At 50.3% G+C, this 24,399-nt stretch overlaps 1 protein-coding gene across 4 annotated transcripts in view; it reads right to left on the minus strand.

The window, feature by feature from the left end:
- Window positions 1–24,399, minus strand: part of HPSE2 (heparanase 2 (inactive)) — a 327,209-nt gene that overhangs the window by 34,767 nt on the left and 268,043 nt on the right. For 3 of the 4 annotated variants that reach the window (XM_075073009.1, XM_075073007.1, XM_075073008.1), the window contains 3 exons: window positions 17,145–17,238; window positions 4,013–4,119; window positions 2,633–2,747 (listed from right to left, as the gene is read on the minus strand). In XM_075073009.1, coding sequence (XP_074929110.1) covers window positions 2,633–2,747; window positions 4,013–4,119; window positions 17,145–17,238 — 316 coding nt within the window. The remainder of the gene's footprint in view (window positions 1–2,632; window positions 2,748–4,012; window positions 4,120–17,144; window positions 17,239–24,399) is intronic. The other variant, XM_075073010.1, reaches the window with a different exon arrangement.

The raw sequence follows: 24,399 nt of genomic DNA on the forward strand, positions 1-24,399 counted from the left end.
GCAGCATGGGAAATGATTAATTCTGAAGCAGGGAGATGGGAATAAGCAAAATTACTCCGGGGGGATGCCAGTCAGCCACTTATTGACAAGAATTATTTTAAATGACAATAAAGTCCATGTTGAAACGTCCTGTGCTGCTTTTAACAAGCCAACGGGTTCTTCCTGTAGGCCCTGTCCAGCAGAGATCTACTCACACTCATGAACCTTCAGAATCTTCAAGGACATACTTCCGCTGCTCCGCTGAGCAGGCCTGGTCATGGAAACCATCTTTGCTTACCTAGACCTTCTGTGTAAGTAAGCTCGGGCTGGACAAGAAACTTCTACACAGGAGTCTGAGAGGCCCTGGTACAGCTGGGATGGAGGGGTGCTAAGGATTGGCCGAGACCAATTTGTTATTGGAGGAAACCATCACAGCGCATTTTGGTTCCAGGAGCAGTTTAGTTCAACCGGATTCAAGAATGAATGCAGGAGACTCACTCCTCTGGCAGAAGAGAGATTTCAGGCTGAGGTCACATTAGGGCATATTGCTGAGCTTCCTGAAGCCCAGAGCACATTGTTTGAAGTTCAATGGGGAGCTGAGGATCCTTTCCCCTTGGCTTTAGTTGGGAGTCATCTTGTATTATACAGAAATGAAGTTTGGGAAAATAATCTAACTGAACCTCCCATTCTTTCCCTTGATGCCTGCTGATTTGAGAACGAGGTGCACAGTTTTCAACGCTGATTAGTGGGAGAAGTACTGTCAAGCCCACTTCCGCAGTTGAGGCTCATGACCCTCGCTGACTTTCCCTTTGATTCTCAGCCAGTATTGTTAAAACCTCTTGCTTTTTATGGCAGGATTGGAGCTCTCTTGAAGTGGCTTCGTTTATGATTCACGATCTCCACTGCACTTCAAGGGCTGCTGCCAGGGCTTGGACAGCCGTGTAAATTCTTTCTGGAGTTCGACCCTCCCTGCCTTTTCCTCCACTTTACAAGGTGCAGGATTTATTAGACTGAAGAAAAGATGAAAAGGGAAACCTGCCCCTTTAAACACTTTTAATACGGTTTCTTTATTAGAGCTCGGTGCATTGGCCACAAGTCCTGAGCTTTCTTTTCTACAAATGGGACGTTTTTGGCACTGAATCCATGGGAACTGTTCTTGTTGTGAATGTTTTTGCTTTCTTTCTAAATTAATAATCGGGCACCGTCCAACCCCAACTCCCTTGGATCCGGTGCTCTTTGGGATCTGGTCACGTCTAACATTTGAGCCTGCGTTTTAAGTATGACACATGGAATACCCCAATATACATACCATATGATGGGAGGCTAATTTAGGTTACAATTGAGTCAGGAAAAGATTTATTTGATAGATTCTCTGAAATGTCAGACCAGTGTTGTGATTGCAAAGGATGTTAGGATGCATTAAAAGGGATAGCGAATAAGACTGGAATATATTATTGTCCTTTATATTAAATCCATGTACGCCCATCTCGAATACTGTTGACGTGTGGTCTATCCTCACCTCATAAAGCTATTGTTAGCACTTAGAAAAGGTTCAGAAAAAAGGGCAACTATTTTATTAGGGGTTTGGAGGAGGGTCCATTAAGAGCGAGCATAAGGAGTTGTTAGAGGTATATTACATCATGAGTGAGTGAGAAACGTGGATAAGTATACTTATTCCTCATAATACAAGATTAGGGGTCACCAAAATGGAATAATATAGGCAGGCAGGTTTAAAACAATTAAAAGGAAATTATTTCTTACATAGGCACATCAATTGGCGGAACTCCTTCCTGAGAGGTTGTGTAAGGCTGGGACTAGAACAGTGTTTAAAAGAGAACTGGATAAATTTATGGAGGTTAAGTCATTATGGCTTTAAGCCGTGCGGTAAGGAATGTGTCCCTAGCTCTTGGTCCATCAGAGGATAATGGATGGCAGAAGAGAGATCACTTGATCATTGCCTGTTAGCTTCACTCCCTCTGGGGCACCTGGCATTGGCCACTGTCGGTAGACAGATACTGGGCTGGATGGACCTTTGGTCTGACCCGGTACGGCCGTTCTTATGTTATGTACAGCACCTTTCCCTTCTTTCTGAACCCAGGTACCTCCTTTGGGCTATCCCCTCACTCTGCCCCTCTCAAAGTCCTGTGCTGCATGTGCCACTCTGCCTGCCCATGGCACCCCCGACTAGCTAGCAGCATTAGCCTCTCTCTCAAGTTCAGCCGCCTGGGTTCCACTGCGTCTTTTATTTTGGATACAGTTTCAGCTCCAGAGGTAGAGCTGCCCCATCTGCTTTCAACATGTTGTGTCTGACATTAACTAATGTCTCCTATTAGCACTGAAAGAAACCGATCTGGAAAAATTCATTTTCAAGTGGAGTTCAAACAGGCCACAAGGAGAAGTGGATTCTCGACTGCATGCAGGATTGTTTTTGTGGTGAAGCCAAGTGTCTGTGAAACCAGTCAAGGGCACAGACGACAAGAACTTCTTTCTCTGATTTACTACCTGGGAACAGGAAAGGGAAGAGAAAATTCACCCCACTTCAAAGCCGAGAAGGTGAATCACAGAGACTGCATGTGTGTGTGCATGCAAGAGTGAGTGTGTGTTTGTGTATCAGTGACAGACAGATGGAGCAGGAGCCTCCTCACACACCTACCGGCAAGGGGTTAAAGTTTTGGTCCACAAGGTGATTATGTCCATGGTCAAAAAACGAGTGTCGCATCACCACCTCAATGCCCTGGTTGGCCAACATGCCCAAGGTGTTCAGCCACCTGGAAAGAGGAAGAGAGCTGTGTCTATAGGTGGCCGGAGGAGCAGGCTTGCTGCGTGGCTGGCTGAGAAACCCTCAAAGGCATGTTTCTGCCCCAAGAACCACTATCCAGTAGCTTGCACTGGGCACTAGCTCCAAGAGAAGGAAATATATGAAGGTGCTAATGTCTCAGTTTCACGGGATCGTTACAACAGAAGCCATGTCTAGCACTTTATTGTTCCAAATAGATGAACTAAAGGATCTCAGAAAATTTTTACCAGCTGCATCCTAGAGCCTCTCCCCTCCCTATACACCATGCCCCAGTCCTGCCACCCCATCTCACCCCCAAGCATCTCACTGCATCCCACAGCACCATACCCCTGCACACATCAGTTCTGCTCGTCCACAACTCCATTACCAGAGCCCATAGGCCCTCCCACTATCACCCCTACACACACAGCCACATCATTACACCCCACGCGCACAACCCTAACCATCACGTCCCCACACACACCATGCTGTCCTGGCACATGCCTCCACCTCCCAAGCATCACAGACCTACAGACACACCTTACAACTCTCCCCAGGAAAAAACCCTCTAATTATTACAGTCAGCTCTAACCCTAGGAACTGGAGCTACGCAGCAAGAGATCACAGGCTGCTCTGTCATGCCAGCCAGCTACCTTGGGAACCATGAACACCTCGGGCTTCTAAGGTGTAAAGAAACTGGGTTCTAAACCTGAGCCTTACAGAGCTTCCTTCAGATGAGATTGTGCCCCCGTGAACAAATGAAGGTGTGAGTGCAGGTGAGAAAGCACGTCTGCAGCCTGAAGGAAGAGGGCAAAGAGCTGGGGAACCAGGGACAGGCTGGGGGAAGAGGGGTGTGGGTCTCTCTGTGGCCAGATAAGCATGTCAGAAGGTAAGCGATGGAACAGCTTTACTCCCCTCTCACTACAGAATTAGGGGTAGAACCATCCAGCTCTGAGATGCTCCAGGAATCGGACTGTTCTGAATAGTACCACACTTTGATTCCTGTGCATGGCATGTGCCTGGAGGGCTGTTCCCTTTTCCCATCTCCATTGCTTAGGCACCTCCCATGGCAGGATGGGGGACAGGTTCATCTCCTCGCCTGCAGTAACGAGAGCTGCTCAGGCACAGAGCCTGAGCAGTGGAGAGGTGCACTTACAGCAGAGCGATGAACCTGCGCCAGCTGCAGACAGCTGCCCAGCACACATTGCACTGTAGGAGTGTCTGTGGTTCCCATGCCCCTCTCCACACCCAACTCACAGGAATCCAGCAGCGTACGAATCCGAGAGATTGTTCGTGCCTCCAGCTGAGGTGGCTCCGATACCTTCAAGCCAGATCTTCTTCCCAGGTGTATAGGTATTTACCACCTGTTCACAAAACAAAAAGAGCAGGAGACCGTCATCCCATCCCTCTGCCACAGGGTGCAAGTCACCACACTGCCTGGGCACTGGCACCAGTCTGAGAACAACCAGCCACAGCAGAAGATTGCACAGCAGCAGCCTGCCACAGAACTGAGATCGGGAGCACAGAGCCTGGCTGAGCCACAGGAGATGCCAGGGGGCAGCTGTATTATCAATCTGCCTGACACAGCAGAGGGTGAAAATGTGCACAGGCTGTGAAGTTAGCTGATTAAAATATGACCATGTAGATCATTGTTTCTACCACTGTTATATAATTGCAACAAATCTTCTACAAAAGTTGTCAAGTAAGGTGTCTATGGAAAGGTTATGATTCGCTGAATAGGATTATGCTATTTGCATGCATGTATCATTTTTGTATTTGAAGTTATGAGTATTGGCTCTATACCTGGAATTCTAATGTGTTTGCTTCTGGGAAACACCAACAAGGTGTTTAGCCTGCACATCTTAGAGGGACTATTCAAATTAAGTGGCTCATCAATGAACATTTAATTCACAATGGAAGACATCGACCTACCCTGAATGAAATTTCCTGTGAAGGACCTGCTGTTTGGGGTATAGGTAATGACGTTTACTGGGACTAAGAGAAATCAGGCATGGCCATGTGACTGCAAACTCCACCTTTTACCTGTAATTTTCCACTAGCTGTGCTGAGGGCTTTGTTTGAAACAATGGGTTTCCCGCCACATGGCAGAAGCTATACTAGGCGCTGGAAACATCTCCATTTTGCTCCTTTCCTGCCCAAGCCTTTGGACTATGGACTAATACTAATGGGAGCATCTAACCAAGGGATTGAGAACCTTCCAATGATTTGGAAGCAACCAGAGACTTGACTTAAGCCATCAGTTTATTCCATCACTGCTACAAGCCTGAACCAAGAACTCTGCAATTACTGTATGTGTTTGATTCCTTTAACCAATTTTAACTCTCACCTGTCTTTCCTTCTTTTTATAAATAAACCTTTAGATTTTAGATAATAAAGGATTGGCAACAGCATGATTATTGGGTAAGATCTGGGTTGTATATTGACCTAGGTGTGTGGCTGGTCCTTTGGGATCAGAAGAACCTTTTATTTGATAAAACTGGTTTTAAAGAACCACTCATCTTTAAGTCTAGGGTTTTGGTGGTGACACAAGGACTGGAATGCCTAAGGAAACTGCTTTTCTCGTGGGAAAATCACTACCAGTTTTGGGGTGTGTCTGCCCTATTTCTCAGCAGTTTGTCCTGAATTTGGTATTCTCAGGGGTGACCCATGACGGCCTGGTGACACAGGCATCAGAGAGTGGATGATTCACTCCACTCAAAAAGGAGCCGGGGGTGCAATAGGTGCAGGGACAGTCAGGTAAAGCATGGGCAGTTTCCAGTCCTGTGAGGCCAGATCTATGATACGCTCAGGGAGCACTCAGGGATCCCCATCCCCAATTGGAGAGACGATTGAGGGGATTTCCCTGCCTCTGAAGCACCCTACTAAATCTCCCCCAGTAGAGAGCTGTGCCCCATGGGCTCAGAAGCCTCTTCCTGAAAGAATGCCACACACAGCTGACGGCAAGTGTGGGTCCTTCGGGCTGGGCTGGGCACGAGGATCCCACTGATGCTGCTCCTGCCCCTGCACAAGAGTTCGGAAATTTCTCGCTCTGCAGCATCCGTCAGGCTCTCTTGCTTCCCCCTCCCCAAGAGCCTGGAGGGTGGGGCGACCCCAACTGCTAGCCAGTTCCTTCCCCACCCAGGGCCTGAAGGGTCAGACTCCCAGCTGTGGGGCTGGAGCGTGGGGCCTGGGATCCACGTACACATCCACATCTCAAAAGCCACAATGACTGTAAGGCAAGCGTGACGCTGAGCCAGCGAGGGTTAAACAGCCAGCAGGCTACGGGCCCCACCTTCCAGAACATATTAGGGAAGTACTGAAGTGGCAAACAGTCAGCAAAGCCACGTGAAATGGATGAGAGTTCCCTATCGTTAGCGAATTAGAGGTAAATACTAATTGTATTTGTCTGTGTTTACCTGTATCTTGTAGATGTTAACAATGTAACCAGATTAGCTTGTAGATGCTAAATTTCAATTCCTGGCTGCTACTATAGTCTATTGATTTAGAGATCAAAGGGAATATTAGCAATTAAATGAAACGTGGTGTAATAATGTCATTGTCTCTGTTTCTCTAGGAAGTTTGTAGTAAACTGTCTCTGAACTGCTGGAATGGTTAATTGCCTTCTGCTAATCAGTGCAACTAATTACCTGTGTGCATGAAGGAAATAGGAATTGACTTCAAAGTCACAATGTATATTACCCATTCTTCACCTGCTATGTTATCTGTCTCAAGAGGCTACAGTAGTCTGCCAGAGATCGATAAAAGAATTCTAGAGCCTGATCCTGTTATCTCAGATCTGCTTAAGCTTGGCCCAGGGAAGCTTGAATCGCAAGACTGAGGTCTCCAGCACCGGTCTGGATCACCCTGCTATTTCTCATGGCAGAATTTATACAGACTGTGCACACAGACTGTCTATCGGATTATAGCCGATGGAAATGATTCTGAAAGAACTTTTGCAATTCAGCACTTCACCATCTCGACTATGAAACTGACCTAAGAGCTTTATTCATATCCGTATGTATAATGATCTTTTACCCATAACCACTCTTTCTTGTCAATAAATCTTAGATTCATTAATAAGAACTGGCTGTAAGTGTGTATTTGGGCACACTCTGATACATTCATTGACCAGACGGATAACGTGTCTGATATTTTGGGAATTAGTAGAACTTTATATATGGTGAATCAAATTTTAAATAATCCTCACCATATTTGACTTGGCTGTCTGGGTACTGGAGTTGGACAGATGCAGAGAGCTAAGACTCTCTCTACCCAACACCACTGACCAGCCTCTATATCCACTGAGTCCAGTGCTGCTGGCAAAGGAGTTTAGCAATTAACGTGCCTTCAGAGCAGAAAGGAGGAAACTTCCTTAAATCAGAAGGAAGTTTATCTTGAAAACTTGCCACTCTGTCCCATTCTATGTTATTACTTTTGGCCAACATTGCTTGATAATTGGAAATTCTCATTTGAAGGGAGGATGAGGAGTAAATCCTTTCTCTCATAAAGATCCACTTTTTTGGTTCCTTCTCTTTTGGAGTAGCTCTTGAAAGCTACTTGGATGTTTATTAAGAGTCGTGATTACAAATGAAGATGGAGCTGGGTGAGTATAAAAATACTCACACCTCTAAGGAGGAACCTGATATTTTCAAGCTGCTCATTCAGATGTTGCCAACACAAAGGTGATGTTGCCCATAACTCCTTAGCTGGTTCAAGGATATCTTCTTTAAAAGGCAGAGGCACCTTATTTTGAGTAGAAGGTTGGAGGATGTCAAACAGTTTGTATGACTTTTCCTGCACAAGCTCCAGTGGAATTTCTAACATCTCTGCCATCCTCTTTAGAAATTCTTGAAAAGCCTGAAAGTCATCTACTGTGGAAGGAACAGCAGACACTGTGGCCTCATTGGAAGAGGCAACGTGTTCTGCAGTAGAAGGTCCATTGTGAGTGGGTGGCTCTCCTTCCTCAAATAGAGGCTACTACTCCGTAACCAAAGATTTCTGTGGAGAACAGGCTGACTGAAGACAGCCTGTTGTAGGGAAACTGCCCCTCGAAGAAGAGATAGCAGGAAACTGTTGACTCAAACTATGCAAACAGGCCAGAAAGGCCAGGACTGGTATCCATAGGAATAAGGCACAGAATTTCTCACATCTATGGAGGTAACTGAATATAATGTGAGCGGCTCCTAACTGGAGAAACCTGAGAAGGGTGGTTTCTGTGGTGTGTATATCTCTTAGCTGGGATAGGAGAGAGCTGCCTACTAGCCTTATCTGATGCAGAAGCTGATGAAATGCACTGAATTGAAGGGGCTGCTCTGCGAGGTGAAATAACTTGATGACAAGTGGTAGGCTCCCTGAACCAAGAGCAGGAGGTCTTAAGGCAATTTTCATGACTGGCATTTTTGTCCACTGTGGCACTGAAAATCTTGGGAAAACTGAGGCAGGAGAGGCTTGTACAACAGGTGACTCTGGCTCAGGAGTAATCCTGATTTCCTCCTGTGACATAAAGGATGCCTCAGATGGTACCAGCATTGCCAATGCAGAAGTGGAAGCTGAAGTCTTCAAAGTTGCTGCAGTACTGAGGTGGACAGAGGCAAGCAGAGGGCATTGGAGGCTGCTTGCAGTTGTGCTGGGGTAGCTCTGAGCTAGTGCCGCTGGTGTAAGGGTTGTTGCTGCTGAAGCCAATCTCAGCACGAGGGTGGAGTGCTTCTGTACTGACAGCGAGTCCTTTGCTGCATGCTTCTCTGTCCTTCCTTTATGCAGCACAGGCTTGAATCTCCAGAGCAGGGGGCTCTGATTGCTCTGAAAGGACTCCTGCAAGCTGAGATAGAATCATAGAAGATCAAGGTTGGAAGGAACCTCAGAAGGTATCTAGTCCAACCCCCTGCTCCAAGCAGGACCAACACAAACTAAATCATCCCAGCCAGGGCTTTGTCAAGCCTGACGTTAAAAACCTCTAAGGAAGGAGATTCCACCACCTCCCTAGGGAACCCATTCCAGTTCTTCACCACCCTCCTAGTGAAATAGTGTTTCCTAATATCCAACCTAGACCTCCCCCACTGCAACTTGAGACCATTGCTGCCTGTTCTCTCATCTGCCACCACTGAGAACAGCTGAGCTCCATCCTCTTTGGAACCCCACTTCAAGTAATTGAAGGCTGCTATCAAATCCCCTCTCTCTTCTCTTCTGCAGACTAAATAACCCCAGTTCCCTCAGCTTCTCCTTGTAAGTCATGTGCCCCAGCTCCCTATCATTTTTGTTGCCCTCCACTGGACTCTCTCCAATTTGTCCACATCCCTTCTGTAGTGGGGGCCCCAAAACTGGACACAATACTCCAGATGTGGCCTCACCAGTGCTGAATAGAGGGAATAATCACTTCCCTTTGCTGGCAATGCTCCTACTAATACAGCCCAATATGCCATTAGGCCTTCTTGGCAACAAGGGCACACCTGCTGACTCCTATCCAGCTTCTCATCCACTGTAATCCCCAGGTCCTTTTCTGCAGAACTGCTGCTTAGCCAGTCGGTCCCAGCCTGTAGCAGTGCATGGGATTCTTCCTTCCTAAGTGCAGGACTCTGCACTTGTCCTTGTTGAACCTCATCAGATTTCTTTTGGCCAAATCCTCCAATTTGTCTAGGTCACTCTGGACCCTATCCCTACCCTCCAGAGAATCTACCTCTCCTCCCAGCTTAGTGTTATCTGTGAACTTGCTGAGGGTGCAATCCATCCCAACATCCAGATCATTAATGAAGATGTTAAACAAAACCACCTGCAGGACTGACCCCTTAGGCACTCTGCTTGATATCAGCTGCCAACTAGACATGGAGCCATTGATCACTACCCGTTGAGCCCGACAATCTAGCCAGCTTTCTATCCACCTTATAGTCCATTCATCCAGCCCAGACTTCTTTAACTTGCTGGCAAGATACTGTGGGAGACTGTATCAAAAGCTTTGCTAAAGTCAAGGAATAACACATCCACTGCTTTACCCATGTCCACAGATCCAGTTATCTCATTAGAGAAGGCAATCAGGTTGGTCAGGCATGACTTGCCCTTGGTGAATCCATGCTGACTGTTCCTGATCATCTTCCTCTCCTTCAAGTGCTTCATAATGGATTCCTTGAGGACCTGCTCCATGATTTTGCCAGGGACTGAAGTAAGGCTGACCAGTTCATAGTTCCCCAGGTTCTCTTTCTTCCCTTTTTAAAAGATGGGCACTATATTTGCTGGCTACAAAGAAGGGACACTGACGAGGTCCTGCTGTCTGTAGGGTGGTCAACAGGAACTGGCCTGTGGCTGGGTGGCCCCACCCCGCATGCTTTTGGGGGGCAGGGGAGAACGTTCAACTGGACACTGCTGAGGGAAAAATTTCCCAATCCTGTGCAGGGATGTTGGCACACCCGGAGTGGGATCTCGAAGAAGGGCAGAGCAGAGCAGATTGTGTCAGGGACCCCAGCCAGGTCTTCATCCCATCCCTCCCCCTGGACTACACACACGCTGAATGCTGGGCTGCAGCGGCAGTCTCCCGGGTCCAGATTCAGCCCTGGTCCAGGTGGGTCCCTCCAGGGTCAGCAGGGGCCAGGCTTTCACAGGAAGGTGTTATTCACACCTGTCTGACGCAGCCCCAAAGTGTCTGGCACTGGCAGAGAGGGAGGGGCATGGCCCAGTTCAGCCCATACCCACCAGCAACGTCACAGTGAGAGAGCATCAGGGAGAGCAGCAGCACCACCTGCCCTTCGCCCTGGCGACTCCTTCCCAGCACATGGCACAGGACGATGTGAATGAGGTTGGTGAGCTCTGCTGTAAGCTGGTGGAATTCATACCTTGCTCCTAATAAATCACCCACGCTCCATCTGCCCACCCGCAATCCACATGACCCTCCCTCCTGGGGTTCAGTTCTATACTAACTCAGACACTGCACCCAAACTCCAACCTCTGCGTGGCTGGGCCAAGGGTTTCCCTGCACCTCGTCTCTGCCCCAAACCCTTGTTCCCTCTCACTGGAGAGAGGGGAGCCAATCCTTGTGGTATCGTGGCTGGAACTAACTGTCCCCAGCTGCTGGTATGACTCAGCAACGAGCACACGGCATCTTCTGCCTGCAGGGGTCGGGCACCTGAGCCTTGGCAAAGGAGCCGCTCCCTTGTCAGCTGGTTTTGAGAGCCTGACTTAGTGTCAAACCTGCTCTCCCTTGTTGGAATTCCTGGGGTGTTACTACCCTTGCCTGGCAGACGCCGGATTGTGCATTGTTGTCATTCCATTGCAGCCCCTGATTTACACCCATGCAGGATTGGGCCCTAGGCAGCTGTTCTAGAGATGATCTGAGCCCCAGCAGGGAGTCACGTATCTGCAGGTTGCGCTGTTCCTCTCGGAGAGCCTCCCTCTTTTTAAAGCTAGGCCAGCGGCTCGCAGACTTTGTGACAGCGCTGCCCCATTTGAACATGGAGGACATCATTTTGAAGAGCAAAATAGATTCCTTTGCATAGCATGGCCTCCTGCCTCATGGAGATGCCATTTTGAAAAGCAAAATGGCATCCTCCATGCACCATGACCTTGCACGCTCCATACATGCGAGGTCATGCTGTGTGGCTCAAAATGACACACTAGAGATCACTGTGACCCCATGCACTGCGACCCACAGTTTGGGAACCGCTGCATTAGGCCCTGGGCCCCACAGATACGTCTACACAGTATTTTGGAGCCCGTGGGAGCGAGCATCCCAAACTGGGCTGGCAGACTAGCGCTCTAGAAACAGCTGTGTAGACAGTGCCTTGACATGCCAGCTCAGGCAGGAGTTTGGCCTCCGAAGCCTAGGGAGGGCATGGACGTCAAAGCCCGAGTGGCAACTTCAGCGTGCTGGCCATACGGCTAATAGAGCCCCGCTAACCCAGGTCTGTCGAGCCAGGCTTCAGGGGGAGGCTGAGAGGCCCCAGAATGCTGTACAGACATACCCCACTTTGCCTGCCCCATCATTCCCCGCCTGGGGTCCTGGCCCCAGCACTTCTGGTCTCACTAGGGCTCTTTCAGCAGGCTTGGAGCCTGCCCCTCCTGGGAACCAGCCAGCCAGCAGGCATCTGCAGCCACCTAGGACAGACCATGTTTATTAGTTAGCTGGAATTCAGTATTTAGGGACAGTCAGTGGAAACGCCCCGGCCTAACTGGCCAGTTTCTCTTTGCTCAGTTAGGCAGCCCCCACGTTGCGCTGGATGGACGGGCAGGCAGGCGACCTGCTTGCAGCTAACCTCCCTGGCCTTATTCTGCCGGGATCACTGGAGAGCTGGATTCCTGCCCCCTTCCCAATGCCTGGGGCTTGGTACTTTGTCTTACATCCGGGTTGCTGTTTTTATGTGTACTGCCCATCCCCCGACACACGGGTGCAGGAAGGGGACGGGCTGTGGTCACACAGGTAATTGTCCAGCCGCATCCAACAGGTCCCCTGGGCTGGCTGTCTCCATGGTAACTTCAGTCACATGCTCACGTCCATTCATACCAACCTGGCATGATCCACACCTGGTCAATTAATCATTTAACCCCCCATCTCTGGAAAGAAATTAACAGGTTTGGTAGCAGTACAAAAGTGAATGGGGAAACTGAGTCATACATGCTTTTCATAACCCCTCCTCCCCCGAAATTTCCCATGTTCTCCTGCAGGGCTTTCCCGTCTCTCACACGCTGCTCCTCTCAGTCTCTCAAACACCCTGCTGCTGCTCCAACCACGTCACCCCCTAACCTGCCCTTCTGGGTCCCTGTGCTGCCTCCTCGCCTCTTTTTGTCGTTGCCCTCACCTGTCAGGTAACTGTACCCTTTCCTCCATCGCCACCCAGCCCTGCTCCCTGCATCTTCTTCCATAGGCTCAACCCCTCACCTGAGCAACCTCCTGACTGAGCACACCAAGCTACACCACCCTCCTCCAGGCCCCTCAGAGCATCTCACTGTGCCTACTTTTCAGCGTAACCCTGGCCCCTCCCCAGCACAGCACAAATCATGTGCCCCAGCTGGGCCCAAAGGAGACAAAAAGGCTGATTCTCACACAGTCAAAGCCCCCAAGGACAGAGCTTCCTGCCGTCACAGATCAAACAGCGAGAGAGCAGCTTTTCCTCAGGCCTGGACTCTCTCTGAGCTGAGAGGAGATGCCATGCTGCCAGGGCTTGAAGCCTCTGAGCAGCCGTTCTTCCCCCCGAGATGCCAGACTCAGCCCAGGGAGGAAAGGTCCCTGCGTATCGAGGGAGATGCCTGCAGCCCGGGAATGCTGAGTCAGGCACTGAGCCCAAATGCAAGAAATGCTACCATCTCCACTAGCAGGGTGCAGAGTAGATCTGTGGCACCAGAGCGCCCCAGCCCAGGCACCAGCCAGCCGCGAACATGCAGTTACTGGTGTTTCAAGACTGTGATGGCACCAAGGTGATAGGAATGGAGGCTGCATATAGATGCCAAGTAGGCAGCAGTTTATGAAAAAAACCCAGGGGCTTAGGTCCCAAATCTCAGGGTGCCAGAGCCTTGTGGCAGGTGCTGGAGCACAAGAGCCCCCAGAAATGGAGCTTCTGTATCAGACCTGAGCTGAAGGCAGGCAGGAACCAAGGAAAGAAAAGTTGGGGCACTGGGGTGCCGGGGTCCAGAGAAGAGTCAGTGCAGAAGCTGCTTTGTTGGCCACATCATTGGAGTGGATGGGAACACTCTAAAGGAAGCGTTTATAGTCGGCAGGGGGACCCCTTCCAGGGGCCAGCTCACTCTCTACCCCACCACTGTTGCCCTCAAGGATAGAGTTGGAGATGTCCTGCCCAGGCCTGGGCTAAGGAGCTCCTGGGAGTATCAGTACAAACCCCTAAGAGATGTGAGGTGTGATGGACATTTCAGACAGCCAGGAGCTCCCCTCCCATGACAGGAACACCCTCCTGTGCCCAGCACAGAGGCTTCTCTCTAGATTTCCCAGCTCCTCCAGGCAGGACCCTGAGCACTATGGTCACTAGATGTTTGCAAACCCCAAAGAACCAGGAGCATTTGTGTTCCTAGGCCAGTGTGGGCGGATGGAACATATGGCTGGACTGGGATCCCAGGAAAATGTCAAGGACGCCAGCGCTGAGCTGCTTCTCTCGCAGCCTGTGAGAGTCAGCATCCCTGACGGAAGGCCCAGAGGTGCTGGCATTCTGCCTATAATTATCTAAGCCCACCACCTTCCTGAGCAGAGAGGAAGCAATAAAACAGGAGAGTGTCTGAGCCCAGCTGTGCTAATCAGCCGGCAGGATGCACTCCCTCCCAGTGAAGCTGCAGCTCATTAGCGCCCAGCTCCGCGTGCTCTCAGCTGTGCTAGAACTCCCACAGGACTCCAGCAGCTCCTCCAGGTTTCCCGAGACTCAAGCCTCTGCAAGCCCCGTCCCTGCTGGCGTTCCCAGGGCCCTGCGCCTACTCCCAGTGGCTGCTCACGCTGCAAAGAGGAGCAATGCTGGGGCAGTTGTAATGGCCTGCGACACTGCCCAAGCTCTCTGGTGACTTCCCAGTTCTTCAGGTTTGGATCTTGTTTCCCACCTTTGAAAATGCCTCCCTTGACTATCTCACTCCATGTGGCCATTTGTTCCCTCTGATGGCCCCCTGGAGCCTTCCTGAGCGACGCAAACGAGCCCCTCCCTGCACCCAGAGCCAGCAGAGCCGTTCATCCTCCCTGCCTGCACCCAGCCCAGCATCTGGTGATCCATACGGTCCCTGCTCACTCCTTGTGCCCATTCACTGGCTCTCACCACCAACCCCTCCAGTGGCAGGAGCACGCTAGGGTTATTTCTTCACATGGTCAGCAATTGTCCCTCTCACTTTGCTGCACAGCTCCTCAAGTCCCTTCCTGTGGCCCCGCGAGTCTCTCCAGACAAGAATGGCGATAGTCAGGCAGAGCAGTGACGAGTGGTATAAAACCCACACAGAACGGAGACAACACGTCCTCCAGTCCCTTTAGCAAGTGCGTAGCCCCTTCTTTGGAGTCTCCCATTTGAAGGTGTCCTGTTTTTATTGTGGGGCTCGCAGCTGAGCATGCAGCGCTAGAGCCCTGTCCACACTACAGCTGAAGTCGGCCAGCTCCCTACTCAACACACATTTCCCACACAGCCATTGCTAGCACGCCGTAGCCCTGTCTGCCCGCTCAGCATGGACAGGAAGAGTTCCTGGGACTCGTGCTAGCCACTCGGACACAGCAGGCAGAGGATAGCCGGGGTTTATAGCACAGTCAGTCACCGCATGGCTGCCAAGGAGAAAACAAATCACTGTTCGCAATGACCAAGGACACTTGTGCTAGAATCAGGCTAGCAGTAACTGCTGGAACTGCATTAATCACAACCATGCTACCAAATCACACCCGAGCCTGGCCCCGTGGAACTGCGACCCCACTGTGTTTCCCTTGGTCACAAACATGCACTTGGACCAAAGACAGAGCTCAGGTTTTTGTCTGGCCTGATCTGTTTTCGGAAGCCCCCTGGCCTCCTCTTCCCAGGTGCTGCCAGGTGTGTCAAGACCAAGGCCCTGCTCTCTGCTTGGTGGGGTTAGGAGCTCTGGAGATGGGTGGCCCTGTTCTTGGTTCCCCTTGCCCCCCTTCCATGTGTACAGGGCTGTTGGTCCCTCACTGAAACTTGGGGGTTTTTTTGGTTGGCCTCTCACAATACCAAAAGAAGGGGGAAGGCCTGAAAATACATCAGGATCCTGAGACTGACAGTCCCCAGGCCAAATGGAGAGAGGCCAAGACTTCAGGTCAGCATAATTGACAGGGCAGGCAGGCCAATGGGGTAGCCAGGAGCCTGGGGGCCCATCCTCAGTGTGAGCCGGGGCTGCCTGAGCCAGAATAGGGCAGAGCTAAGGGGAGAGCAGCAGCCCAGAAGGCAGAGCCGGGCTGGAGGCAGAGCAGCAGCACGGAGCCACAGGAGTGGGAGCTGGGGTAGCACAGACCAGCCACACCGACGAGGAGCCAGGGCTGGAGCCTGGAGCTGCAGGGCCGGAGCTGGGGAGCAGACACTGGCCGTGCTGCACATAATCCTGCAGCTGAGCATAGCGAGCAGCTGGGGAGAGAGAGAGGGGGGCCCTGGGCAGAGGCCCCAGCGCAGGAAGACGTTGCCAGAGAAGAGGCATCGCAGGCTGGACTCAGAGGTTGGTTGTGACTCCAATGGGGGGCTAATGCTGGGGAGAAGGGTCCTGTCATGCAGAGCCTGAGGCCGTACGGCCACCCTCAGAGCAGAGTCCGACCCGCGGTGTCACCGCAGCATGGCCAGGGCCTGGACGGGGGCCTGGGACATGTGAGAAGCAGACTGGGAACTTTTCTTACGGCCCAGATACGCTGATTGTGCTGGCCCCATCCCCACAGGGCGGGGTCTTGTTTTCCTTTAGCATTTTCCATTTTTCCGTATTTTTCTGACAGTTGCTGTTTGATAAATTGTATGTGGTTTGAACGTAATGCAGGGATCAGTGGGTCAGGCACGTGGCCAGTGCAGAGAGAGCACCCCAGAGTGGGGACAGCTGTCTTACGTGACCACAACAAGACTAGGGTTCAGCCTCCCAGGGATCCTCGGCCCAACCGTGTCGGGGTTACAAGGACTCTGCCAGACAGGAGAGTGGAAGGAGGCCCTCGTGGGCAGGCAGGCCCCTGGATAAAGGGCGTGGGAGCGAGGACTCAGATCCTTTCGCTAGCCCACTTCACCGGGGTCGTGTCTAAGCCAGGAACACTCCCCACAATAGCAGGACTATCCCCCGCTCACACTTAGTGGCCTGTTGAACACAGTATCTCAGTATTTCAATGCTGCCTCGGGAGGCAAGTCGGGAGAGCCGGGTGATTTAAATATGTTTAGCTTTGCCACCCGCTCCTTTGCCTGCTGCAGTCCCTACTCACTACGCCAACAATTGCAGGGGCCCCAAGAATCCTCCTCCTCCATTGCCCAGGTACCCTTAAGCCCAGTCCATTTCACAGTCTGCTCCTCGAAGTTACTTCCTTTCCACAGGCCACACTTAGCATGTCACATCTGTCACTACCTTGAGTCCCCTGCCGGGGCTATTCAGCTGCCACCCCCGATCAGCCCTGGCTGGTTCCCATTGGTTAGCCACACTCTGCGAGGACGCTGGGAGTTCAGTGGCACGCTCCTTGGTCAGCTTTCCCAGTCAGACCTGCACAGGGGCTTCCTGACCTCCCTGTTGAGAGTCAAGTGATTGACAACTGGAAACATGCCAGACCCAGGAGCAGCCAAGACTAAGTCCCCGTCTCCCCCAGCCAGTTCCACTGCTGAACATCACTCCTGAGCCCAACTGTGTGCACAATTAGGATCAGTCGTGCAGGCCCCCGACCAGAAGCCTGTGCCAACTCCAGTGCGCTGAGCCGCAGCCGCTAGAGCTGGGTCGCCCTCTCACCCCGCGCAGTCCCTTGGCACTCACGCACTTTCTGGATTTTCCTGATCTGGTCAGAGAGCGTGTCTAACAGGCGTGTTTTCAGGAAGTCCGTCACTTTGGCCACTCGGCCATCAATGTAGTAACTGGAATGAGAATAAGAAGGTAAGAATCAGACAGGAACTACAGCAAGGAGCTGGGAGTAACTCTGTCCCTCACCTTGTCTTCTGGGCATCTGCTGGGCCACACCTAGATGACTCCATTGCTCAGGCTGCTCATGGACCGGGACAGTCCCTGCCTCATTCCCCCTCCCCAAGCACTGACCCCTAGCCATGTCTATAGCTGGGCTTGCCCATGTGCTCCTGATCATATCTGTACGTAACAGTTTTTTCAAGGCATGGAGTGAACTGCACCTGCAGCAGAAGTCACTGGGAGGAACTGGGAGCTTGCTCACTACTCTTCCGAACACTACGGGTAGATAACAGGGCAACAGGCATGTAGATACTTCGCAGGGAAGTCAGAAGACAAGGAGTTGGCAGCCGTACCGCACAGGGATGTTGCAAGGTTTTACTGATTACTGTCTGTGAAGTGCTCTGAGATATCCTACTGAACAGTGAGCAACACCCGGCCGCAGAGGGGTGGAAATTCAAAATCTGAACATGTCAGACTGCTGTGTAAGTCTGCGTGAATCCTGGCTTCTCTTTGTAAGATCAGTGCTCTGTCCTCCAACTCCCCGAGAACAGCAGTTATACCCAACCGCCAGCTGCCAATGCTCACAGATTATTTCCATACGAGCATCCTTCTCTACCTTCCACCTCCGAGGTCTCGTGTACAATACACATCCCAAATCCAGAGGGTGCACCCGCTGCCAGTCCACTGTCCATGATGCCCAGGGACAAACTGGAAAGTTTTGTTTTCTGTGGCCTGAGGCACCAGGTTCTGGTGAGTGCTTAAAGCAGTGGGGAGAGGAGAGCACATTGAAGTACTGTGTGCCAAATTGTCCCCATGAAGAGAGCCCACATGAGGTCTATGCACCACGGACATCCCGGCCAAGCCCCAGCAGACTTGTGATGCATAATCCTTCAGCACAGGGGTCAATTTCACACCATGCAAGATGGATGCCCAATACCACACAGAATGACAAGAAAAAATTGGGACTAACTGGGGCCTGGTGATCAGCCTACCAGCAGACTTGTAATTGTAAATGCCCTCTAGCCAAAAGCCCCTCTCCTCCTTCAAGTCCCTTCTAGAGACACATTTCTCTGCACTGCCCACAAATCAAACCGTAACCTATGCCATGCACACACCTGCTCCACTCCAGCAGCTCGTAACAAGGAAAGTATGAAAGAGGGACCTTGCAGTGTGACTTGTCTTAGCTGTGTCTTTAGACAGCAAGCTGCTAGGGGCAGAGGCTGTCCTCAGTGGAGTTTCGTACAGCACTCAGGATATCATCATCACTTAAATAATAATGTTCTTAAATCCCTGACCATTCCATGAACAGACCATGAACAGCCGGCACCGATGGGACTATACTTTGTACGAGTGAGTTACAAAAACAGCGGTCCCGAGGGATGGCAGATATTTAGTAAGGGACAGACGCTCTCAAGAACTGAATTGAAAAGCTCATTTAGACTGGCTTGGATGAAAGCACTGTCCCATGGGTTGAAAACTAGCTGAAAGATCAAACAAAGGGTTATGTTAACGGACATGGATGGCAGTTTGGGAGAAGTGTCTACTGGAGTGCTGCAGGGATCAATGTCACTTGACACCTTTGCTACTGATCTAGACGGAGAGGGAATGGCACACTAATGTATTCACAAGTGATGATGGGTGGGGAGGTTCTATGAACATCAGTGACAAAAAGAACAATGTTACCTGACGGGCAGGACATAAAGTGAAAACCAGCTTGGAAAATACAGCTCAGCCAGCTGGGGAAGGGAATGTGAAAGGCAGGTATTCAGTGGGAGGGAGCTGTCTGGGAAGCAGGGATCATAGAAAGGCCTAGAAGTGAAGGAAAGCATGTTACTCATGAATCCGTAACATGATACAGCAGCAAGAGAGAGCAATGTGATTTTGGCTGCAAAAGCCCAGAGGACATCCTGGAGTGAGGAGAGAATGGGCATCCTGACATGGGGAGGACAGGTGGCTCTGCCGTTGCCCCGGAGTACTGCAGTTAGTTCTGGGCACCACATCATCAGAAAGACGCTGACTGGCTGGAGTCCCACGAAAAGCAACAGAAAGTATCAGCGGACTGGAGGAACTGCTTCCTGAGCAAAGCTGAAAAATGCTGAATGTGTCTAGCTTGGCTAAGTGGTACGTCAGGAGACTTGGCGCAAATCTATGAAGGGTTAAACACCATTGAGGAAGAAGATTTATTTAGCAGAATAACAGGGAAAGTTATTAGGAGTAATGAGATGAAAGTAAAAAAAAGAAACATTGAGCTTCTATATCAGGAAAGCCTCTGTGAGAGCCTATGGAACTGTCTTCATCTCATGGGACATTTAACCAGGGGAAGGTAACAACAGAAGACTCCATACCATTCTTTAGGGACATCTTGCAAATATAATGTCATGGAAAGTTCTTAGCTACTCCAGCAATGGACGCTACAGGAACCTGAAACTGGACATATAGATTTAAAACTAAATTAGGCCAAGCCCTCTGAGAAAGAACTGTCAGGAACTCTCCTGCTTTGGCACCATGATGGATGGAATAATGGGTCTTTTCCATCACTATTTTACATGGTTCAAACTTTGGCAAGTTCATTCGAAGTTTTAAAAGTCAATAAAAGCTCTTTAAAAATCAGTGTGTGACTTTAGCAATTGAAACATCTTTACAGCAGGAGAAATGTCTGCCAGGCTTGGATTACTTCTGGTTCTATTTACACACAAGATACGATGAAATCAAGCGTGCTGGACAAAAGAGTCACATCAATCCAGCCTCAGAAAAGCCAAGAGCAGCCACACGAAGGTAGAGTATTCACAAGTCATTACAGATCTCGCCCTCAGAACAATGATTTCCTGAGGAACGCTACAGCTAGATCAAAGGGAGGATTCACCCCAAAGTGACAATGGGTATTGCGTATGGAGGGGCAGCACTATAGCTGCCTTTCAAACACTGGAAGAAGAGGTCTTGGTCATATTAGCAAATGGAATTTCTAGGAAAAGGCTGTATAGTGATTTTAGCACCACGTAATGCTTTGTTTGTTTGTGTGGTTCACAACCTCTAGACAGCATCTGCAACTCAGAAATGATATGGTCAGAGACACCACACACTTTTCTCATGACATACACAGCTTTTAGAATTAGCTTGCACCACAATCTGACAGGGGAGGAATGGTGTGAGGGAAACATTCTCCCTTCCTCCTCATCATTCTCCTCGCTTGAGAATGTGGAACTACTGGTGATAAGCGGTACTCTGGTACTGCGCGCACCGGGGAGACATCGGTGCCCAGGAGTGGGGACTCCCATGTTGAGGACACCAACAGATTCTCCTAGTGGAGGAAATGGTGCAGTGCCGGTGGCTTCGGTGCCGAGGAGGTTGGTGCTGGCACTTCAATGGTGTAGCAGTTGGTGCTGGTGGCACTGCTGTTGTGTAGGTGTAGAAGCCGCTTCAGTTGCCGGGGTCTCAGCGCTGTCTCCTTCAGTGGAGTTGACAGTGCTGTGGTGGAGGAGGTAGGCTTGGTCTTGCCTCTCAACTCTGCACTGAAGCGCTGGGGATCAGCAGAGGCCACTGTACGGGTGGCGTTGGAGGACCCCGGTGCCTCGTGTGTGCTGAGCTGCGGTGCGGTGGGCACTAAGGAGAGCGACTTGGCTGGAGAATGCTTTCTCTTGGTCTGCTCTCTGCCAGGTGAAACGGAAGCTCACTTCCTCTATGATTTTTTTGAGGAATGAGCCTTAGCCGAGTTTGATGGAGAGGTCTCCAGTTAGCTATTCCCGGTGGGTCCAAACCTGGCCATAGCTACTTTTCCATCAGGATGAGTTTAAGCCTCAGGTCTCTGTCCCTGCAAGCCCAGGCTTTGAGGCTGCTGCCGTGAGCACACTTCTAAGGGATGTGTAACTCACCCATGCAACAAACACACTGCAAGTGTCCATCTGACTCTGGAACCACTTCCCTGCATGTCGTGCAGTGTTCGAAGCCAAGTGAACCAGGCATTTTTTCCAGTTCATGGCCATTATCCTACCTATTCTACAGGGTTTTTTTTTTGTTGTTTTTTTTTTTAGAAAGAAGAAAGAAAGGTAAATATGAGGTTCTGTACCTCGGGGGAACATCCTACACCCCCACGTTCATCCTTGTAAAATGACTGTGTGGTTTCCAATGCAAAATCTGTCACGTTGGGTGTCTTCAGAAGGCTCGTGATGCACTGATCATTGTTGTTATAGTGATGTTATAGGTGGTAATTTCATGTATATAGTTATGAGACTGAAAATGTATCTTTATGGCTTAAAATAAGCCCAGGCAAAATCTCTCCAAGAGCAGAGGGCAGTTCACACCTCATCAGGCAGGAATGGGACAAACCCAGCCCAGCCTCACAGGAACAAAGGACACGGGCCTAGGCAGCAACAAAGGATCTGTTGGACTCTTGAGTGAGTCACTCCCCTTCCCCTGGGGACTATGATGAGGTGATGCTTACCTGACCCTGAAAGAGGGGTGGGGAGGAAGCCAAGAGGGAAGAAAGAACGTGATAAAAGGGAGAGTGTTAAGATCAGCTTAGAGTGTGTTTTGTTTTTATTTCATTTGACCAAATCCGACTTGTGCTTTGACTTATAATCACTAAATCTGTCTTTTGTAGTTAATAAATCTGTTGGTTTGTTCTACCTGAAGCAGTGCGTTTGGTTTGAAGTGTGTCAGAGACTACTTTTGGGATAACAAGCCTGGTGCACATCAATTTCTTTGTTAAATTGACAAACTCATAAGCTTGCAGTGTCCAGCGGGCACAACTGGACACTGCAAGATGGAGGTTCCCAGGGTTGTGTCTGGGACCAGAGATATTGACTAGTGTCATTTGGTTGCACAATCCAAGGAGCAGTTTACATGCTAGAGGCTGTGCGTGAACAGCCCAGGAGTGGGGGTTCTCCCAGTAGAGCAGGGTCAGGCTGGCTCCCAGAGTCAAGGGTTGGAGTGACCTAGCAGAGCACTGGTCCAGATAACATGAGAGGGGAACATCGCTGTAAGTAACTAGCTAATTTAATAATAATTGGAGATATACTAATCTTCTAGAACTGGAAGGGACCTTGGAAGGTCATTCAGTCCAGCCCCCTGCTTTCACTAGCAGGACCAATTTTTGCCCCAGATCCCTAAGTGGCCCCCTCAAGGATTGAACTCACAACCCTGGGCTTAGCAGGCCAATGCTCAAATCACTGAGCTATCCCTCCCCCATTTAGCTATTATTTAGCTAATAACTAAAACTTTTGCTATCTAAATTACCGTAACACTATTTGAACAGTAGTATTATCTGTCTTTGCAGGATAGCTGTGACTCCATCTCAGGCCAGGGACAGCTGAGAAGGAACTGAGGAGGTTGGGTCACACATGCGCTAGATGAGGCACCAATGGCATGGCAACTTGCACGGGCACTGCTGCTGAAACTCTCCAAGTGAAGATGCAGGGATGCACCAGCACCTGAAGTGGAGCACCCACAGGGGCATCACTAGACGAACAAGCCGGGGCTACTTCCTTCTTTCCCCTTGTGAGGTACATCCTTAGTCTCCCCAGGGCACACCGCCAGCAGCTCCTTAGTGTCCTGGTCAGCCAGCAAGTCTGGCAGGTCTGCTGAGTCCTCACGCTGCCGCAGTCCACTCTGAGCCTGCTCCAACAGCAGGTGGGAAGTGTCTGGCTCTTCCGGTGACTCCATCCCAACTGAGCTGCAAGGCCAACCTTCTCTACTTCCTGTCCCACCCCTCAGCTTCCAGCTGAGCAGACGCAGGTGTCCTGGCTTTGTGCACCAAGGGATGGGCACAGATCCCTCCCTGTCAATCTTGGAGGGAGGCCACGCCCCCTCACGATAAGCCTTTCCTTTCATACGACCATACTAATGGACAGAGATCACTTAGGACCCTGAATTTCTTTTGAAAGCCATAGGGCTGGAGTGGTTAACCGGCCACACCATGGAGCAGCATTCTCTTTCTGTGACAGAGTAATTCTGTTCCGGGGGGTCGCTTTCTGGCTTCGGAAAGCAATGGAGTGTTTCTTGCAACTCTTGCCAATGGCATTAGCAGTGCAGCTAGGCCAACGTCTGTGGTGTCTGCGCAGCTCAAATAGTCTGTCAGAATCTGGACTGCCCAGAAATGGGTTTTCACACAAGATTTTCTTTACCTCACCACACCCTCTTGAATGCCATTGACTGACCATCTGACTTTGGCTTGGTCTTTTTACACACGCTGATGTTTTGCAGCATCACTGAACCCCCAAACAAACCGTCGGTAATGGCTTACCAGACCTATGAAAGACTGGAACTGCCGTTTGGTGTGCGGCACAGGCCAATTCACAATAACTTCAACCTTTAAGGGATCAGGTGAGATTTGATCACCTACCCAATGTCCCAAATAAGGCACCGTGGCTGCTCCATGTTTCTATTTAGACTTTTATAGTCAGACCAGCTTCTGAGCTTTGAGCACACAATTCCCAAGTGTTTCTTGTGCTCGGTTCCAGTGTGCTAAACACTGCTATATAGTTGACGTAGGCCCTTACGAAGTCCTGTCATCTGTTTAACATGTGGTTCACCAGCCTCTGAAAAGTGGCTCCTGTAATAATTAACCCAAATGGTAACACTTGGAATTCGGAGCAGCAATAAAAGCAGATCTTTTCTGTGACTCAGGTTGCAAAGGAATTTGCCAGTACCCTTTCACAAGGTCACATGTGGTAAGATACCTAGCTTTGCTCACAGTATCTAGCAGACCATCAATTCCAGGTGTAGACTAAGCATCGGAGACAGTGACGCCCAAGGCTGGCTGGTCCGGAACAGGTGCTAGCAACATCCTCCCGGGGGAATTCAGAACTTGACAGATAATGTTGCTATGCACATCTCACCAGGATGCTACAAACCAGCATGTTTCAGTTTTCACATGACACCTCATGAGTGGGGTGTTGTACAAAGCTTGTTACACTGGTGCATAGGGTGTGACCCCACAGTGCCCCGGGTCACAGCCCCATTTCACAGGTGGGGAATGCAGCACAGAGAAGGGGGATGCGTTACTCAAGGTCACCCAGCAAAGTCTAGGGCAGAGTTGAGAACAGACCATAGGTCACCTGCCTCCCAGTTCTGTTCCTTCTCCACTAGACCCACAGTCCAGCTCTGCAGTTAACTCCCTC

The sequence above is a fragment of the Chelonoidis abingdonii genome, chromosome 16 (genome assembly GCF_003597395.2).
Source record: "Chelonoidis abingdonii isolate Lonesome George chromosome 16, CheloAbing_2.0, whole genome shotgun sequence".
Taxonomy (NCBI): Eukaryota; Metazoa; Chordata; order Testudines; family Testudinidae; genus Chelonoidis; species Chelonoidis abingdonii.